Source organism: Strix aluco, chromosome 9 (assembly GCF_031877795.1).
Source record: "Strix aluco isolate bStrAlu1 chromosome 9, bStrAlu1.hap1, whole genome shotgun sequence".
Taxonomy (NCBI): Eukaryota; Metazoa; Chordata; class Aves; order Strigiformes; family Strigidae; genus Strix; species Strix aluco.
Window position 1 is genome coordinate 30267993 of NC_133939.1, and position 21015 is coordinate 30289007.

A 21015-nucleotide genomic window follows, 5' to 3' on the forward strand; every position below is an offset into this window, starting at 1 on the left:
CCAAATTTGAAAGAGGCAGTTCAGTAGATGGAAACAAACAACTAAGCTAAACTTAGTTTAGCTTAAAAAGCTAAAAATTTAAGCGAAAAATCAAAGTTTTAAGAGACTAGGTCACACGCAGTTACCATTGCTCAAAGTTGTGCTGATTCTTACCCTGCTCAGAAAGTTAGAGAAGAAAATCTACTAAACCAGAGAAGGCGTTCAGATTTTGTAAGCCTGCCTGAAGGTGCGCACAGGTCGCTCAGTCAAGTTTCGCATAGTTTTAGCTGTTTGCCACCAAACAGCCAGCCACCGAGTACCCCAGCAAGCGACGCGCAGTGGTACCTGTACTTCATCCCCGTCTTGGCTCGGACGGTCTCTTGCAGCGACAGCCCATGGAGGTGCAGGAACTTCTCCAGCTGCTTCAGCTCGGCGGCTCGGCTGGGCTTCCCCGGCCAGCCCTCGGCCAGCGGGCGGGCTCTGGGGGCTGCGCTTTGCTTTTTGCCTTTCAGGAGGAGCCCTTCGCTCGGCTTCTGCAGGCTGGGCTTGTGGGGTGGGATATCTGCGCAGGAGGGCTTGTACAAATGCATGGTCCACGGCGGAGCTGCAAAGAGACCCCCCTCGATGCCCAGCAGATGACGGAGTGTGGGGTCTTCAGGAGCTTCCACCCAACAGTCTGTCGAGAGCAGAGCCCAGTGCCATCACACGCCCACCAGTATAAGACGGTTTAAGCTGGGTTGTGTTGCCCATGAGGACCACAGGACTGTGGAGCAGTATTTTGCTCCCAGCCATTCTTTATATTATCGTAACTGGCTCATTTTAATTGATGCCCAGGATGGGTTCTGGCCAAGATCAGCAATCTTGTTCATCTGATGAAACCTATAATGGTCAAGTACTCCAAGGGGTAAGGACTGCCAGTGGGAATAGAGAACCGACCCTGTTTCCCAGGTCTTATATTTAGATAATGAGAAATATTTGTTTGGGATGCAATCCAAGGCCAATAAATGTAAAACAAATATTCTCACAGGGTTTATTTCAGGCCTAGGGTTGGGCAGATGAATACTGTAAGCATCTCTTATGCAAGTCATTAAAACATTTTGTTTTCTCATAGTTCTTTGTGAAGTCTCACAGCTCAGGTTACCTGGTCTGTGAACTTGCCCAGTACCTGCAGCCTCCTGGGGCTTTGGCAATTAATAAGAAAACACAGGCTATGGAGCAGGCAAACACCAAGAATTAAAAAATAACATAAAACCAAACAGACAAGGGAAATACTTGAGAAAGGAATGAGCTACGGGCATCGGAGCCGGGACAGGGAATAAGCACCAGTTTTCAGGAGGCTGTGTGCTCCTGCAGGAGCCCGTGCGTGGATGGGCAAAGCCCCTGAGATGCCACCAGCCACTACAAAACCTCCTGCTCCACAGGACTGGCTGCCTCTTGGCACGGGGCAGCAGGCAAGGACACAGGTATGTGTCTGAGCACTATGCCTAAAAATAAACGTACCAAACCAACAGTTATTTCACCACTAAATAGCAAGCAAAAAGTTTCTGGTTCTCAGGATCTTCATCCCTGAGGGGTGATGGGAGAAACAGCACAGGTTTCACTGCGTCACCAAAGTCAGCACCCGAGGGCATCCAGCACCCTCCAGTCAAGCTAACATCCAGGAGGACCACAACAACCTTCCAGCATCCAGCACCAGCCCACAGCAAAGAAATCATGACAATGTATGACACACACCATGGAGGTAGATTTCTGAGGCTCTTCTATTCTAAAAACTCAAGCCATTTTCTGACTGTCATTTCAATCTCAAATACATTGGAAAAATAAGTTAAATAATCAAGTGATGGATGTATCATGAACCCAACTAATCCTTAAATCTTTCAAAGCAGATAAACAAAGACTGATCCCAAACCTAGAACATATTTTAAAAGATTATAATTCAATGTCACCGAGGGGCGTTTGGCATGGACATTTGGATTACCCAGTTATTCTTTCTCTGTAACTGTTGTACTGAGGCCATGACAGCACTAATGGACTTTCATGTCCCCGACGTCCCAGGCTGGGGCAGTGGAAGGGGTCCTGTCCTCCCCCGCCCCGGCCCCCTCAGCCCCGTGGTCCCCACCATAGAGCTGCCTGAAGACGGGGACCCTGTTCTCACAGTGGTGACCAAACCGCAGCACCAACGGTGGGGTGCAGGCGATGCCTTCAAACTCTGCTCTCTGCAATATGGAGGGAAATGTGCCAGTGGCTGCAGCCATGCCTGCCTCGTAGGAACCATGTTTTTTCCTTGCAGCAGCATCACACCGAAGGCTGTAGCTGTGATCTCTGCGGCAGATGCCACGGACAAGTCTGCAGCAACACGCTTTAGCTGAGCACGGTCTACAGCTGGGACTCCTGACTTCTTATGTTCACTCTTCATGTCTCCTAAAATAAATCCCCCTTCTGTTTTACCTCCTGTCAGATCCAGCTCTCTCCTCATCTCTAACGCAAGGTGAACTAACAGCAAATAAATATCTCCACGAGCTCTTCTGAATTTTTTAGACGTAAGAGTTTCACTGGTTTGGAGTTTTAGGGGCTTGTATGCAGCAGCACCATTAGAAACTTAGTTTTCTCAGAAGTTATTCCCCAGCATTTCGCTCTTATAGCATTGTTTGAGACCATGGGTGCCTGAGCAGGGGCTGCTGTGGCCCATGAGCACTGTGCCCAAGAAATTGCTCAGTCTTAGTCTACAGACCCCCTCATATTTCCTTCACTGGGCTCATTAGACATTTCTGCACTTAATAACTACTTGCTCCTCCTCTCATAGTTTTATCTTGTTTTTCTTTCAGTTATCCTGTTTCTAATTTTTATTCTAATGACATTTTTATTAATTTCTAATCCCTGCATGCCTGTAAGATCTCAGTTATTGCCAGGCACTTCAGGCATCCCCCTTCTGTCTAGGATTAGGGAAGATTTTGCCCAACTTCCCAGCTGAAATCCCCTCTGTTACTGATGCATTTGTGTAGAGCTGGGCAGAATGCTGAAGCCCCCTTCAGCAAGCAGCCCTGTCCCTTGAGGCGAACAAAACCCACGTCCTCCCTCCACCAGCCCCCGAAACCACCCTGAGCAACTGTGGCCGCCCTGTCCCCACGCTGCTGCTGTTTGGGGACAGCGGGACAGAGACAGCAACGCCAGGCAATTCATATTTAGGTTTCTATTTCATTAAGGGTCTTAGTGGGTGCAGGAGATTAGAGAGTCGCACGTCTAATTTCCACTAATACTGAGATCCCTTTATTTTTTTTTTTTTTTAAGGAGTAAGATCAGATTCTGGAGGCTGCAACACTTAAGATCACTGGAATTAGAAATTCAGCAGCTGCAGGTTTCCCCTCACAAGTGGCTTGTTCACCACTGCCTGGGTCCGGGGAGGGAAGGGGCACCCGTGGCCAGCAGCACCCAGCAAAGGCTTTCCTGCCCTTTTCTCCTGTCACGCACACAGCCCCTGCACAACAGCAGCAACTTTTCAACTGAATTCAAACAAAACTACAGCCATTTGGACAAAACAACTCATGAGAAATAAGGCTGGATAACCACAGGTAGTTTATACCGAAGAAGGTACGGAAACTAAGAAACAAGTTTGTAGAATTTTCAGCTCTAATGTACATCCATTGTGGTGCAGGAAAAAAAAAAAAAAAACCAAAAAACCGAATCATCAGAAAAGTCAGACTTGTAAAGCCTAAAAGCTCTCTATTATCACCACCACCGCCAGCATTTCCTGGAGTACAGATTGCTACTGTGAGAGTGGGGTACGTACCTGTGGGGCATGCCGGTGGTGTAGGCGATGGTGTACTCGTGGGAGAGCTCGCAGACCCGCAGGTACCAGTTCATCTCCAGCTCCCGCAGCAGAGCCAGCCGTCGGGCACGCTGCTGCGGCTGGCCGGCCCGCACCCGGCCCTCCTTCCCGCTTTCCGAGGAGCTCTTCAGGGTTCTCTCCCTGGTCCCCAGGGAAAGCACCGACTGCTTCCTCAGCTTCAGCGTTTCCTCGGCATTTTTACTCCCCACGGTCCCTGTGCGTGCCGCCAGCATTTTGTGTCCGGTCTCGGTGTGAAGGCAGCACCCCCAGCACTAACTCGCTGCCCTCAAATCATTTAAACTGATTTTCAGCACGCGCTTCCCTCCCTCTATAACCCTATCCCGGCCACAAAGCTGTAATTAGATATGTGTCTGCGGAGCTTAACCAGAAAGAAGAGCTGCAACCTTCTCATGGAAACATCCGTAGCAGCTTCCGCTTGCCAGCAGGCTTCGGTTTGCAACGAATTAGGAGGACAGTTCTTAAAAAACAACATATAAACACCTGCGAAGCTGCGCACCTAAACTGGACTTGTACAAAACAAGGTATTTAGATGGATAGTAGTGGAAAAAAGGGTCCAGCTCACTAAAGGTGTAAACATTGGAGGGCTCCAGCCAGCTAAGTCACGCGTGTGCTCCCCTTGATGGCAAACCCACAGCCACATGGGCTCAGCCCAGCAAATTGCAGCGCGATTCCTGACGGATGCGGCCCTGGAGCATCGGTGTCTTCACCAACCCAGCTGTGTTAGAGCTGAGCCGGCCAGTCCATCCCTCCTCCTCACCCTCCTCCTCCTCCCACATGCAGTGCTCCAGCTCTTCAGGTCTCCCCATCCAGCAGAACTTCCATTCTCCGAGGAATTTGTAAAAATTGGGGGATTTGATCACCTTTAAGAAGAGAACAAAGTTATGGCTTTTCCCCGTTCATTTGTTTGCTGAGCAAATGGTGTTTTGGGGAAAAATGTATGAAAGGAACGGATCCAGGAACTGAATTAATTTCCCTCTCTGGTTTGAAATGTAAAAGCTGATATGGAGATTACAGCACTAATCACAGCAGCCACTTTAGAAGCACAAACATGTCCTTGTTTGGAGAGAGAGGCAGGCAAAGAGGAAAGCAGGATTTTAAAACCATTGCATCAAAAAGAAGAGTAACCACCCCCCTGTGCCCTGCACAGAGGACACGTCCGTCTCACTGGGAAAGGCAACCTGCAAGCAGTTGCAGAGGGATCAGGGCTGGACAAAGAGCTTCATGGGATCAGGGAAAAGGGAGTTCTGGAGGTCTTTGGCCCCATCTCCCTCTCACAGCGGGTCTGTCACCAGCCCTAGATGAGTTTTCTCACCCAAGTCTTACGGACCTCCAAGGCTGGAGACTCCCCAGCCCTCTGGGAAGCTGGAAAACCTTTTCCCAAGGTCCAGCTCAAAGCTCCAAAGCTGTGGCCTTATTACCACCTGCCCCTTCCCAGGGGGGTTTGGATCCACCACCTTCCCCTCTCCCATCCAGGCACTCCCAGGCTGCTGCTGGGTCCCTCTCAGCCAGTTGGGACCAGCCCAGCTCCCGTCGCCCCTTTGGGACCAGCCCAGCTCCCGTCGCCCCTTTGGGACCAGGGTCCCTCTGGCCACCCAGGCAGCCTCTGCCAGTTTAGCCCTTTTTAGGTGCTTTTTAAGAAAGCAGTTCCATTCCCTTTGGAAAGAAGCCCTGTAAAATGTACCTTCCACAGAAACTAGTGTTATCTGACCTATTTAGCAGAGATGGCACTAAAATGTTCTTTGGAAATTTTGCAAAACTCTAGAAAAATTATCCAAATTTGACTTGTTACCAAATTCTAGTTCTGTGCCTTTCCTAAAATGTTACCTCATTTGTCATTAAGCTTTCTAGCACTTCCCAAAAAGGAAAAGGTTTCCAGCAACTCCAGAAGCCTTTAAATCAACCCTGAGCAGCTGAAGTAACACACACTTATTTTACAGATACGTAGTCTCAAGCCTTATAAGACTCTGCAAGTTCTTTCACTTGGAAGTTGGCTAACAAAAGCAAAATAAAGTTCTTAAACAGTTGTATAAAAGGCCCATTGTGCTTACTCAGCCTTCCATGTTTAACATTTCCTTAACCACAGAAACACCCTGTTGTTCCCAAAGACCTTACAAGGTATCAGTCACCTTAAAAGTAAACTAAATTAAAAGCAGATGCTGACAATTAGTTCCTCTCTAAATGGAGCATTGTTGGTCATACAGCAGGCTATTGTGAGGGGAGATGTTCCCGTAATGTCTCATTTAGGTAGGTAAGCTATCAGATATTGTCTCTTGGAGGATTATATCTTCTGGCAGGTAAGGAGACCCTGGCTCACCTTATAAAAAATGCAGAAAGATTGCTTTCCTGAAAGCAAAGCTAGCTAGCTGGCTTTAAATATTGATACAGCATTTCTGCGGCTGTATTGAAATACTCGTCTTCCTGGCCAGCTCGCCGGGTGAGGGTGACCAGAGCACGGCCAGCCAGCCTTGCTCAGGGGGGCTTCTCCTGGGGGAGGACGAGCCCCTGGCCCTGCAGCATCTCGCTCAGAAACCCTCATCCGCTTCGGTACTAACACCCAACAGCCCACTCATGAACACTGCCAGGCCAAGACGAGTCATTTTCCGGATCAGGGCTGGTGATTCCTCACTAACCCGTTTTCTGTGAGCTCCCCCTCTCTGGAGCAGGGAAAGAGGGGAGAAGGCAGCACCCGGGGGGATGCCTCACCCCACACCCACTGTGGGGGCTGGGGGTGCAGGACCGGGGTGCAGTGCTCGAGCGAGTGAAGCTTCAAACTGATCCCTGCTTAGGGCTGGGGGCACCGCCGTCCTTTTAGATTGCTTTTTCTAGACAATCGTTGGTTAAAGTAATAAGCTGTTCTGATTATAATTACTTCTAACTTATTTATACACTGTATAAATGTATAAAAACATGCTTATGAGCTCCGCGCTTGCAACTTATTAAAACTTAAAACTTATTATTAATACTCCAGGCTTTGAAAAATTTCTTAAACCACTTTATAAAATTTGATTCTTATTCCAGCTGCTGTCCCTGGAGTTGGACACATGATACAGAAACCCCCTCCGTGCCATTCTCCTGCTCCCCCCCAGCCCGGCAGGTCCTGGCCAGTGGCCCCGGGGCTCAGCTGGGTTCCTGCCGAGCCCCTCTTTGCCCCAGCAGCCCCCCAGCCCACACGGGTGGGTTAATCTCTCCGCCGCCCAGCGACGTGCCCCTGCACTTATCTGTATTAAACGCACAATCCCGAGCTGTGTGGAACGGAGGGAGGTTACAGCAGTAACAAGCAGTGCAGAGGTACAGAACAGCCATTAAAAAAAACAAACAATATTGCTCATGTCACCAGAATATTCCCGTAATACCCCACCTCGCCACCCATTAAATGGGTTTAATACATTTTCCTCTGGCTCAAACACCGTTTTATTATCAAACCTCCTATTTTTCAGATGTAAATAAGAGAAGCGTTTCTAAAGCCTCCAGTAGGTGTTTTCTGCTCAGAAAATCATCGGGATCCCATGATGAATTAGTACACCTCACACAGTGTGCATTTTTAAAGGTTTTTTTTTAAGTTTTTTTAAAATCTCCTAAGCAGTTTTCTATCAGGATGTGCACTTCAGTTAAATCTGTGCGCTGGTCAACAAGTGCCTCACAACATTACGCAAGGAAATTCTGTCCTGATCTTCTTCACAACAAATTTATTTTGCCCGATTCCAAACTAAAGGAACACAGGATGCAAATTCTGATCCACTAAAACTCCTTTAAAGTTCACCCTCTTTTAAAGTTATCTTAAAATCCATCCCAGCTTTTCAGATTCCATATGAGCCTCTTAATAAGTGTTGCCCAAATTTTTTCAGCTATGTATACACACGTCTGAAATCTATTTGCATACACAGATATTGCTCATCTCAAGGAGGATAAATTAGCAGCAGGAACGTCCCATTTAGAAGTTTTCAAGCAGAAAAATGCAAATCTTCCACAGGTACAGATTGAGTCGGAAAATATCTGTAAGTGATATCTAAGTAACCATATAGATTTCATCCCGTAGGAGCACAGTAATTTTCAAATGCATGATCCAATTAGCAAGAGTCTAAACGATTGCCTTTAGGCTAACGGCACTCCTGCTCCGTACTGTCTTCTACTTAAGGTAATTGAAACCCCATCAGGGAAAGATCCATTAAGGTACTTAATTGGTTTTAAGTGGTTCACCCTGCTCTGACAGCATTTAAATGTAGTGACTTATGCACAGGAGGGTGCCGGGAGAGCCTCAACTCCCTGCCACGGGAGCCCGAGGGGCACCTCTGAGCTCCCCTCCTGATCCACCTTCACGTTTCTCCGCTTCTGGGAGCGCATGGCAGCAGCCCCCACGCCGTGCTCAGTACCAGCAGCCCTCAACACGAGGGGAAGGATCCCAAATCGGCCCCTTCAGCGTGCTTCCAAATACAGGCAAGCTCTCCAAAAAATTCACTGCGGCAGGTCGGGTGTTCCCTGCTGTTTTCATTTTCTTGGAATAAGCTGGAAAGGGATCTGGCGTCCCGTCGGCTCTCGTGGGATGGAGGAGCAGCCCTCCCTCCATTCATTCTTCTCTTCACAGCAAGCAAGCATGACCTGGGAAACAAAGAACGGGTCCAAAATGATGTTTAAGAACTGCTATATATCTGCAGCAGGCTTCATTTAGTTTTTAAAACTGTTCCTTGGCTCCCCCCTCAGCACTCTGGTTCCTCACCTATGCTAGCTCTGCAGCTTATCCTCCTCTGCTGGTCAACACCGCCCCCCCCCAAAAAAATCCCACAACTAAATAATCAGCACAGGAGCGCCCAACAGTAGTGTGAAATACATTTATAAGCCAGCAGCGTTGCAGCACACACTCCCCCTCCAGCCTTTTGCCCACGAGGAGCGTTGGATAACCAAGAGTGAGATATATCGATATATTTCAGCTTTTAAAGAGAAATCTCAACATCCAATACACCAGAAATCAGTGTTTTATTTCCACATATCCAGCCCTCCCCCGGCAGGGAGCACAAAAGCCCGCCCTGGCTGTCACTGTGCCCCCTCTCACCCGGGGACGGTGTCTCAGCCAGCCCGTGGGCAACTACAGCCACTTGCAATTTGCTGCTGTATTGCCAGTGTGCTGTTCCTTCCAGATTTATTACATCTGATTGAAAGCCCACTGCGATTAAAAGTGGCAGAGGGTAAAAAGTGCTGTATTTCTTCATGAAATGGAGGTGGAACACTTGCATGTTCCAGCACGCTCCATAAATCCCAAAGGCAGCCCCTTGGAAAGCTCCCAGCTGCCTCCTTGAAGGGTGTAAGGGAGCTCGGAGCACAGGATCGCATTCAGCTTCAAGTGAGTTAATCTGCTGAAAGTGAAAAACTGAAGTGGAAGTGGGCTTTCTTCAGCCTTTTATCTTCTCAAATAATTTTTAGCTGTAATCTTGGAGCCAAATACCACTCCTATCACACCCAAGCAAAAAGAAAAACTCCTGAGTATGTTCATGAACATGTTTTTTTCTCCTTGCTGAGTTTTCAGTGAGATCACTGACAAGCAGCTTTTCTGGGTTTGCCCTGAATTGCACCGAGAGCAACTAGTGATCAAACAATCCATGATTAGGAAAGGGAAGATTTTCCAAGGTCAAGGGGAATTTGGGTGTTCAGACCTTTCTGGAGGCGAGCAGCTGCCCAGGGCAGGCAGGCGAGGGAGGTCGTGCCTGGCTCTGCTCTTGGACACGTGCACCAGCCTTTGCAGCCTGACGATCCCCCGATTGTTCAGCATCTGCTTTCAAACAGTATGAAAAGGTGCAGAACCACCCACCTTGTTCTTTACTTTTCTGCATAAATTTCAGACAAAAAGGCTGATCCGCTTTAGTCAACGAGGTTTTGAGCGGTTCATTCCCTGCTGAGCAGCTTTAATGCTCCAAGGATGCATTTAAAATTCTTCCCGGATGGGTTTGTGTGCTTGCAGGATTGTTGTTTGGTTTCCAGAGGTGCAGAGCCCTAGCTGGGGGTGGCAGCGAGCCCCAGCTCGGCCTGTAAGCCTAATCCATGGGATGGACCAGATGTGAGACATCGAGCTGTCACCTGCCCCCCAAAAACCGTGGCCAGGAGCCCTGTCCCCACGCCTGCTCCTCCTGGTGCGGTGCTGCCGGAGCAGCACAACCCGCACACCCATCGGAGAACCTGTGCGATGCCGTTGCGTTACCATGGCAATCGGCGCTACAGAAGCGACTAAAAATAAACCGCCGGCTCCGCAAAGCACAAAAGATCGTCCTGAATCCAAACCCTGACTCAGCCACCTTCAAACCCGGCTGCGTGTGGCACTGGGTCCCCGCTCGGCAGCCACCCCGCTCTGCACAGCAGGGACATTCCCCCCGCTCCCCTGCAAGATCCAGCGCAGAGCGGAGCTCCTTCGTGCACAGGTACAGCGTTTGCTTCAGTCCTGCTCCACCGCTGAGCTCTGCTGCCGAGACTGGCTGGAGCTCCACAGGACATCTCTTCACAGCCCTCACGGGGCAGCAATCATCAAGGAAACCTCATTTTTTTTCCCTCTAAAAATCCACTGATTCCCGCTGCATTCCCAATGTCCTGAGTAGCATCCCACCTCCAAGCCAAGAAACTGGGACAGCTGGGCAAGCCCCAGCCAGAGTAGACATGAAAAGATAAGCTGAGCACTTAGAAGTGACATCACAAACAATAACAAAATTAACCCATGGAGCAAACTGCAGCACTGAATCACTTGGGTACACCTTAAAGGATAAAAGCTGCACAAGAACGTAAGTCCTGGGCGTAAAACCTGCCATGAAGAAGAGCCAAGCACCACCTGGGGCAGAGCTGCAGGACCAGGAGGTCACGGCACAGAAACACATTGAGCCTCCCTTTCCCCTGCAGCATCACAGGTTTCCACTGGGGAAATAACGGTGCCAGGACTCTGGTGACCATGGCTGGGTCACGGTCCCCGCAAGCCCACGTCAGAGAGCACTAAATTATGCATGGCAGCATTGAATTATTTCTTCTTCATTAAGGAAAGTGTGTGCAGAAATCTGTTGGGCAAACAGCCTTTTCTGCAAAGAGGGTGAGTCTGAACCCCCCAGGGAGCCGCAGGGCCAGGGGCTCGGCCCGGGGCAGCCCATGGGACGTGGATGTGAGGGACAGTCCCCAATCCCACACCAGGCACAGCCCCAACAGCTCTGTCACCTGCTACCAGACCCTGCAAGGAGCAGAAACTGTTTCCCTTTAATTAACATTTCTCTGTAATTAACACACGATCCAAACTCAGGCTGTCCACGAAGCTTACACTTACCCCAGAACATTTTTCCATGTTTTTTTCACCCTAAAAATAAACATTAAAAAAGGAAGAAATCCTGCAAGCAGCTTTATATTGGCCTTTGTATCCCAAACCACTCTGGGGAATGATCAACAAGAAAAATATCCCAGCTCTAAGGGTGCTCTGGAGCACACATTTAAATCACTTACATCCATAAAAAAGGAATCAGTGGGAGTGACGGGGCACAACGTGCCGCTAACAAGCCCGAAGCGAGGGCGCTGGCAGAGCCCCACGTAGTCACGGCTTGCGATGGTGATGTGGGAAGCACCAAAATCGTGCCCTGCCTCCCCACAGCTAAACCAACCGCTGGAAATGGAATTATTTGTATCATTCCCCGCTCCCTCGTGCTAAAAACCTACAACCCTTCCTCTGAAGCTGCTGGCAGCGAGGCTGGGGACGTGGGAAGTGCGGACCCTGGTAAGGACCTCCCGTTCCAGCCCCGTCGCCCACCGCTGCTGGGATTTGCTTCTCTAGAGACAAGCAGCGATAGGATTAGGGCAAGAGAAATATCCCATCCCAGCTGCTCCATGTCTGGGCTCCCCAGCGGAGCCTCGGCGGCTCTGCCGGCACTGCAGCTCTCCAAAGGAGCGGGCAGATTGCCCCCACACCCAGAGCCGGGGCGGGGACGACAGTCCCAGTGAGCCCTGTGGCACCGAGGGGGTTGTTGCTGGGGTTTTTATCCCCTCACTACCATTAATTCCCTCACTAACAGAATTCCCACTGGACACCTGGTTCCTCTGTGATGCTTACAGGAACAAAATCGACATTTCTGCGTGCGGTTATGCACCCCACTTTGGGGTGGGTTTGTCTGGGTGTTTTTTCACTTGCCTGACCTTTCTGAGTTCAGGATGTCACCTTTGACTGCCTTTGCGATCTTCACAACCAGCACGAGCAAAACGGTGAAGGAATCAATAGTGCAAAAGCCAGCCAATTCATTCAAAAAAACGTTAAAGCTATTCCATTTTGTAAAGTAATTAAGTTACGGCACTGGTTCAGTTTTCTGCAGCTCATGTTCAGGCAATTAAAGAAACAGAAATAATCCACTCCCCTTGATGAGATGCAGTTCACCTCCTGGCACTGCACTTCCACAGAAGCAGTTATCCTTGGGACAGCTACAGCATTTTGCCTCAAGTTCTCCTCTGTGATAAGATGCAAGTAATTCAACGGGAAATTAAATCTGAGAAGGAAGAGTCGCAAGAGACTTGGTCTGATCTTTAGGTAGAGACATGGAAATGGTCTAGCTGTGACACTGAGCTTCACGATCCCACTTTACTCATGGCTTTCTTCACATTTTTTTTCCACCTCCCTGGAAGGGTTCAAGGCCAGGTTGGACGGGGCTTTGGTCAACCTGGGCTAGAGGAAGGTGTCCCTGCCCGGGGCAGGGGGGTTGGAACTAGATGAGCTTTAAGGTCCCTTCCAACCCAAACCATTCTATGATTTACAAGTCAGCCAAATGAGTTAATGGCCCAAATCTCATTAAAGTCAGCTGCAAAGAGCTATTACATCATTGCACAACAGCCTCTTCGCAATCTGCTTCTAATTGGGCGAGGAAATACGCCAGAGCAAGAGCAGCCCCACAGCGAGCGCAGCCGGCACCGCACAGCCACTGAGCCAGCCCCAAATTCAGAGTTATAAACCTTGCTTTGGAGCTGTGTTCACTGTAAAATGCAGTAGAAACGTCTTAAGCTAGAAGTTTTTTTATTCTATTAGAAAGATTGTCACTGGACTAAGGTGAAGCAAAAGAGATAGAATAAGGATGCCTTTGGATAAAGCCAGCACAGGGCAAGAGCAGCAGCCCCCGAAATAGGTGCTCTGCTATTTAAAGTACCTTAACTGAATCAACATCAATAGAAAACTGATTTAAGTATTTTTAACCAAGGAAATGAAACCAGGGGAAACTCCAACATGACATAGAGGGTTCCATGCTGCAGTGTGCAGGATTACAGGAACAATGTGCTGAAAAGGTAAACAAACTTGCTCCAAATCTGCAACAGAAAGAAATCCAGTAATACAAATTCCTTTTCAAATTGTGAATTTTCTGAAAAAGCTTTAGCAGAAAATTACCATCTTGTGAAAAACATTCTGGCTTCATTTTTGCACCTGTTCTTTCCCCTGCTGGTTTCACACTGTGCAGGGTTGCTCCCACCAACTTGTTTGTTCCTGCAACGCGGACCCCAAGCACCTCACACTCTCTGGGTGGATGTGGGGCTGCACTCAGAGCTGGGGGGATGTTCTGGGGGCAGAGACCCGAGGAGCATCCCTGCTCCCTGCCAGCCAGAGCCCCGGGCTGCCCAGCAAGCCCAACTGCATGGCCCTTGCCTCACTCAAAACCACCCCAGCTGCACCCCCAGATCCCACTTTGGGGAGATGCTCAGTCAAGGCTTGCACACACCCCCCCCCTTACCTTGGACCCGCTGCCACTCTGTGAAATCCTTTAACATTCTCCTGGAAGGCTGGAAAATGCACAGAAGGTTTTGGCCCAGTCTCCATCACTCCTGAGCTATGGAGGAAAAACATGCAAAATGAGACATTTGTTTTGCAGACTCCCTACAGGAAGACATTCCCTCCAAAAAAAGCAAACCCTGCAGTCTCTGTGAGGTATGTGGGTCCCAAGCGTGGGGCGACTGCTGCAGCTCCAGCTGCCCAGGCACAGCAGGAGAGGGAGCAGAGGGCTGCCACCACTCAGAAATACTGCCGGGGCATCTGGGTGAGAACAACTTGCTACCACACTCTCTGGGGGATAAGGGTTTATATTTACATCACAGATCAGGGAGCAGATCATAAGCAGGGGCTCGATCAAACCCCCAGCACAGCCCAAGCACAGGCTCTGCCCACGGAGCCTGAACCTCCACGCTCGAAGTCAAATCATTTACACTGAAATCACAGCAGCACTGGAGGCCAAATCATTTATACCAAAATCACAGCAGTTTCCCTTTGATTACAGAGTGTAGCTTGTGCACTGCAAGAAAGAACCTTTAAGCAAGATAAATGACCAGTGCCCACTCACATTCTCTCCTGCAGACGATGGCAGCTTACGACCGCACGCGAAGTTTTGTTCTGAAGTACAATCTCAGCTGCCTTTTTAAAGAGAAAATTTGCATTTGGACTGGAAATTGTGACCTACCGGTAAAAACAATTAAATGCCAGCAGCAGAGCTCTGCCACCACCCAACTGCAACCCCAACGCAATGAGGTGCTGGAGGAGTTTCCCGTGAGGATGCTGCAGACCCACCACCGGCACCCCAAGGGACAGAGCAGCCCGTCCTAGTCTGTGTGGCCATCACCAGGTTAGGGTAATTAAACGAGAAGAGGCTCGGTTTTAATTAAATCAACCTAGAAAAGGCTCTATACACCCTTTTAGGAAGAAGTTACATTTGCCATAGCGTATCACGGTACAAAAGCACACATGGGGTAAATATCAGAGTAGCCCGTGACTCTGCAGCGGGGTGTCCCGTGCTGTGACATGGCGAGGGACAGCCCTGCCCCAGCAGGGACATATCCCCACCCCAGGAAGATCTGCAGCCAGAAAGCACGACTGCCACAAAACAGCTTTTTCAACCCAAACCAGACAGTCCCTTTATAATGTAGTTTCTATGTGTAAGCCCTAAAAAATAAGCCACACCGATGTTCAAACATAATATTTTTATTTGTGGATAAAAATTAAGGCTCACAGTACTTTATCATTTCACAAGCAGAAAAATGTTAAAAATTGAGAATGATGGGGAATGCCCCCAATACAAATTCCTCTAACTGCTGACATGTTTTACTGAAGACTCGAGGTGAACAATTGTACAGGGCAGCTACAGTTATTAGTTTGTAAACTAGGTGCTAAATATAATTTTTTAAGAAATGTGAACAGAGTATTATGTTTCTCTCCACTTCTGGCTGTCTGATACACATGGATTCCATAAAAACGCTCAAGAACCGCTGGGATGATAACACCAACCTTCCTAAGAACAACCCACCACGTCTACAATGCATGGCACAGGTGTCAAACAGGGGAAAGAGAGCTAAGGATACAAATTTCATTTCAATAAGACATTTTGCTTATAGTGCAATAGTTTATGCCTAAAATTTTCAATACTCAATCTTCTGGCTTTAAAAAAAAAAATCCCAAACCAAAGTATGTTCCTAAAGAGCACAGGAATTGCTATCGAGCTCCATTTCATTAGACATGATAGCAACCCAGGTGATTAAAAGATGGTAAAAGTGGATGTCAAACTGTAGTACACACGCAGCACACAGGTATACATCACGCCTGTAGTTAAGATACAACTCCAAGAAGGACTTCCAAAGTGTGCAGCATGCAGTGAAGAAAAGATTTCTGTCCAGGTAGGTGGCAAGTTTGTGGTCCAGAGGTACAACAGTTACTGTAACCCCCAGCCAACGGGCACCACTGGCGCCACCCAAGTCTTCTTGTGAGTTACACCATAACTATGGGACTATACACTGCAGATTTATTTACACGGAGACCAACTAAGTGTCTCAGTCAAAACTGAGAAAGGTTTGGGTTTAAGAGGTGCTCTATAGTCTTTGCATTACATTTTACTAATTCCTCCTCTTTTGCCTGTTTGCTGTCAAGGCAACACAAAGTGGTGGCAGCAGCAGCAGCAAGAGCGAGCCTACTTACAATAAGCAACAACTGCCGTAGCTTTAAAAGGCTGAAGGATTTCTGCGTCACACCAAAAAGATTCATTTCTTGTCATTGCACCCTTTACAGCTGAGACACCAAGACAGTAATGAAAACAACTATCCTCAGCTTCTTCTAACAAAAAGTTAAAATGTACTCTAAGGCCATCAATTCATTAGGGAGCTTTCTTTTGAGATAAGCTACAAAGAAAATTTGTTTTCAACAGAACCCATGCTATAACAGATTCTGCCACAGCAAACACCGATTTACAGTGTTTCTGACCAACAGCTCTTACAGATCACAGTCCAGTAACAAAAGAACATTTGTATTGCTAATACTTCACTTACATCACAAAAAGCTCATCCAAAGGGCTCAAAGAGGGTATGGCAGATGTGGGTGAGAATTACTCCCCCCATTCTATAAAGGGTGCAACCGAGATATCGATTAAGATCACTAAAAAAGCTGCCGGGAGCGGGGCTGCGAGGGGGAGGCAGTGTTCCCCCACGCCCCTGCCCTCAGAGGGGTCAGTGAGCTGTAACACACCATCTCCTCCCCCGAGTGAAAAACCACCACTCAATGACACAGGCAAAAGAATAAATTTACACAAGTTAGCCATTTCCTATAAGCAGAAATTAAACTAAATTACCATAATGTGTAGGCAGGAAATGTAAGAACAACAGGAAAATGTGTGCAATCAAGAGAACATAGAACAAACACTTTCAACAGTTATTCCAGTTCACAAATCTATGCAAATGGAAATATAAGTAGCTACAGCCATGAAATACTCGTTATTGAACAGTTTAAACCAAGTATTTTACCCCATAATACTATGGTAATCTGGCAGCTGAATGAAATGCAGCTGCTTAAATTAAAACAAAGGGATAAGAGGGATGAGCCTGAATACACATTGGGGTTCCACCGATGGAGGTACCCAGCAGGCACCCAGCACGCTGCTCAGGTCAGAATTTAACTGTTACTTCCACAGACAGCAATCACAGGACATGCTCAAAATTCTCAGGTGGATGGAAATAGCTTTGCCTCAATACATCAGGAAAAGTACAGGTGTCCAAAGTAACCATCTCTCAAATTATTGCTTACGTAACTACATAAACAGCAGAATATGAATGACGAAGGGATCTACATGGATTGGGTAAGTCACCTCCAATACCATGACTCCACACTAACAACTATAATGATCGTAAAGATCAAGCTAAGTACAATACATACAAAAAAAAATATTCCTGTAAAAGCAAACGCATAGAAAATAAACTGTCATCAAGTATCAGGAAAGCACATCAGCAGCAGGCTGTGGACTGTTGCGCAAGCGTCGGAGGACAGAAACAGGGTTTACAGACCCAGTAGCCCCGGTGCCACAGCTTTCCACACTGCTCTCCCATTTTTACGCTTCTGTCAGAGTCCCCAGAAGCACACAGAGACACCTCACTGCCTGGAATTTGACATATGCAGACATGCAGTAAGTGTATACTAAAGATGAGCTGGTGGATACACACCTGTTACCAACACGCACAGCTACCGAGCGATGCAAGAGGGAGCGAGTACAGAAGAGACAGACAGAGGTAATTTCGCAATATTTTAGCATTGCTCTTTTGGAGCTCAACGTTATTGCCATGGGCTGACACGTCAAACAATATAGAACAGGCTAAACAGTCTACAACAGATACACGGTAATTCCACAGCTCAACAGTACCCACTACTCCATTTGGCAAAATATTTATTTATAATAAATCCGTTCAAAAGCAGTTGGTCACAAAGAATTCATTTTACATTTTTAGGCTGTAACAATGCTTTTGGTAGAAGTAAATAAACTGTCTCTTCTCACACAGTGTACAAAAACAAAGAGACATTTACAGTTAACAATAAAACACATGGAAACAGGAAGAATCGGTAAGACAAAGGCAAAAGCAATAGGAATCTGTCTGCGCACCGGCAACACTGCCATGATTATTTACCCGTACAAATCCTCAGCCCCACTTAGTCATCCCCAGCACAGCTCTTAACTGCAGGTTTATGCTCCAGGAGAGGAATCTGATGCGATGTAGCAGCTCCAGTCACTCTTTCACAGTACTGCATGTCAACACTGGGAATGGTTTCTGATATGATTTAGACTGCACACAGTACTTTAATAGAAAAAAAGTTAATTACTCCCACTCCGTAGTTCCTGGTGGCTTTGATGTCAAGTCATACATCACCCGAGAAATGCCAGGAATCTTCTTAATCTCCGCCACCATTTTTAACACAACCTATTGTAGAGAGAAAAAAATAGAACACATCAGAAGAAAGCATGTATAACAGACCTGATGAAAACTACCCAAGAAAACCTTAAAAAAGGAAAACTTTGTTAACACTAATTACACAAGAGAGAAAGAGCCTATAGCGTATTACCACCAATTAAGAAATAAAATCAACTCAAAACCTCTAGCTTCATGGAACTTGCTGATTTTTGGCACTGATAATAAACCAGGGTGTCGATCACAGCACACTTCCCTCAAGGCAGCAGCTCTTCAGCTTCAAAACTATTTCTTGAAAGTTCAGCAGGAGCACACGTGGTTATGTGTTACTATCGATCATTTTCAGACTTTTCTCAGACCATCATCTCCAGCTGAACCATCAAACCCAAAGCAACAGTCTGAGCAAAACCCCTTTCAAAACAAAAAAAGGAGCTCTAAAGGTAAGAGAAAAAAAAAACAAACAAAAAACAGAAAGAGGCACCCGAAGAAAAGAGTTTCCATTGAGAGTTATTTTCCAGAGTTCACAATCAGTTCACGCTAGCAAAAGTATTCCAAATGAGAATTTGCTGATCCTTAGAAGTTCAGGTTCCTTAAAAATCCCACAGTTAGCAACACTGCCACTTAGATGACATTCTGTTTTATAGTGCCAGCATAAATTAAACAATGCATTGCTCTCCATGGAAAAACACAGAAAACTTTTCATCAGCTATTTTCCCCATAAATACAGGTCTTTTCCACACTCTACTATTTTGTTACCACATTACCACCTAGCTTTAAGCGACCATTTTACATTTTGAATAATGTGGGGGGTTTTTGTTTGGGTGTGGGTTTTATGGTTGTTTTTAAGTTTGTTTTTAAACACAAACTTCACAGTCAAATGAATCGTCATTTTATATAACGGAATAGTTTACATGGTAACTTAACACTGAATCCTTTCTTTTTAAATGGCTAGAGGCTGCCTTAAAGTAGAAGATTTCAGTTACACACAATTACTAAACAATGTCTATATGCTTTTAAAGTATGTTTAAAAAAAAGTCAATCCTGTTCTTCATTTACACTGCATTCCCAGGGAGACAAGTACTTGAAACTGGACACAGATAAAGTTTCCCAGAAGAATATGCCTGAACTCAACTCCTAAATGCTTTTAGTACAGCACACTTTGAGAAGTTAAACAACAGGTTCCAGTACAATCAGAAGTGGCAATCAAGAGCAAATCTATAAGTCAGGACATTCCCAATTACTAATACAAAAAATTAATTTCAAAATCTCAGGAATGGTTGGGGTATTCTTTCTTTTTTAATTGATGGTGTTTTGGCTCAGCTCTACTGGAAAGCCTTTAAGTTTGCCATACCCATTGGCCAGCTTCTCATTTTCTTACAGATTTTTCCCAAAACACCATCATATTCTTCCTAATGAATATAATGAAAGAGACAAGAAAGTCGCAACAAAATCAAAGTCAAGGCAAGTGATCAAGGGAAGAAAGTCAAAATGAGTCATCTACAATACTAGCTCATGTTGAAAAGGAACTTGAAAACCCATATTACCTCTTCCGGCACCTCATTACCAGGAGTCGCTGCAATACCAGTCATAAAATCACTTGTAATAAAAGTTCGAATAACCACAGATCTTTGACAGGAAGGTTGTTTCTGTAGGGGGTCCCGATCAAAATGCAACGGTGTCAGTATTATTGGCATCTGGCTAATTTTTCCGGCATAACCTTCAGAAAACAGTAGTACAAAAGGCATTAATTTGGTTTAAAGACAGGTGATAGAAATTTTACAGCATCTCCCACATGTACTTCAAACTACATATTAGGAGCCACATTTACATCGTCTGGGATCTCCACTACTGCTACCACACCCCAGAAGATCTCAGCAGTGCATACACTAAAACTATGCAAACTGCCACCTGAGATGATCTTCAGCATTTGCAGGCATGCAGAACACAACCAGCTGGGCTCTGTTATCCCTGTAATTCACTGTGAATGCAATTTAAGATCTACTTTCCTTCCCACATAACGTAACCGTGGGGTTTTATCTGTTCCCGTATCAAGCCCAATAAAGAGCCATTCACAAGTATCTCTGACATATTTAAGAGAAAGCTCTTAACTATCCCTGTTGCTGGTGGTTGATAGGTAACTCCAGACAATCATCTCACTTTTTTTTTTTTTAATATGACCTTCTGAAAGCCAATACACAGATCCCCTCATTTCAGTGTTTAAATGATCTAAAGGTTTGAGGTTCAGGTGTGTGGCAGCCTGCAGAGCCAGTCTAACACCGATGCAGGCTCTCACTCTCTGCTTGCACCCGCTTGAGCTACTGGTACAAAGAGTCTTTTTCACTAAGTAACTCAAGTCTTATTTTTGGGAGTGATTCATTCACACAAAGCCGAGTGTCACCAAAAGTTAGCGAGACACATCTACAGTTTTACAAACACAATTGTAAGTGTTATCCTCAGCCTTTTGAGGCTATTTTTATATAAATTATGGTAAGACAGCTTTGCAAACAGAGCATGTATTTTCAAAAAGAGATATCCTTTGTAATTTGATCTATACAAAATACAGACAAGCCTGATGAACTGCTTCCCACATGTATCGCATCTTCAAATGTAATTAAGTAAAAAAATAAAAATAACTGAACCTCAGAACTACTATATTCCTAGATATGTGCCATATCACAGGGTACCAAAAGCTCCCTGGATGTTGAGGGTTTGAAGTATTACCATCTGCTAGCCTGAAGTCATTGGGTTTTCAAATACAGTTTTTACTTTAAGAACTATGAAGCCATCCCAGGTAGTGAGCACCATGACCTAATGGTCATGAAACTTAGCATTTAGGCTCCCTTCTTTCCACAAAAAAACCATGATTTAGAAACTATGCCAAGTTTCTTTACACAGTTTATTTACTTCAGGTAAATACTGATGACTGAGATCATCAGCAAAGAGAAGTAATTCGGTTGACTTTCAGCTGGCTAACAGTACTTTTTGCAGAAGTTTGCACTGCA

At 46.3% G+C, this 21015-nt stretch overlaps 2 protein-coding genes across 4 annotated transcripts in view; both read right to left on the minus strand.

Moving 5' to 3' along the window:
* The window catches only part of KCNAB1 (potassium voltage-gated channel subfamily A regulatory beta subunit 1), an 80948-nt gene extending 67382 nt beyond the window's left edge, over window positions 1-13566 (minus strand). The window contains exons 1-2 of one of the 3 annotated variants that reach the window (XM_074834389.1): window positions 13540-13566; window positions 3767-4686 (exon numbers count right to left, since the gene is read on the minus strand). In XM_074834389.1, the coding sequence (XP_074690490.1) occupies window positions 3767-4038 (272 nt within the window). In that variant the 5' untranslated portion in view covers window positions 4039-4686; window positions 13540-13566. Of the gene's footprint in view, window positions 1-324; window positions 722-3766; window positions 4835-13539 lie in introns of those variants that run through there. The other 2 variants (XM_074834388.1, XM_074834390.1) reach the window with 2 other exon arrangements.
* Window positions 13567-14761: 1195 nt separating this feature from the next.
* The window catches only part of GMPS (guanine monophosphate synthase), a 31323-nt gene continuing 25069 nt past the window's right edge, over window positions 14762-21015 (minus strand). The window contains exons 15-16 of the mRNA XM_074834393.1: window positions 19558-19730; window positions 14762-18025 (exon numbers count right to left, since the gene is read on the minus strand). Of these exons, the coding sequence (XP_074690494.1) occupies window positions 17924-18025; window positions 19558-19730 (275 nt within the window). The 3' untranslated portion in view covers window positions 14762-17923. The remainder of the gene's footprint in view (window positions 18026-19557; window positions 19731-21015) is intronic.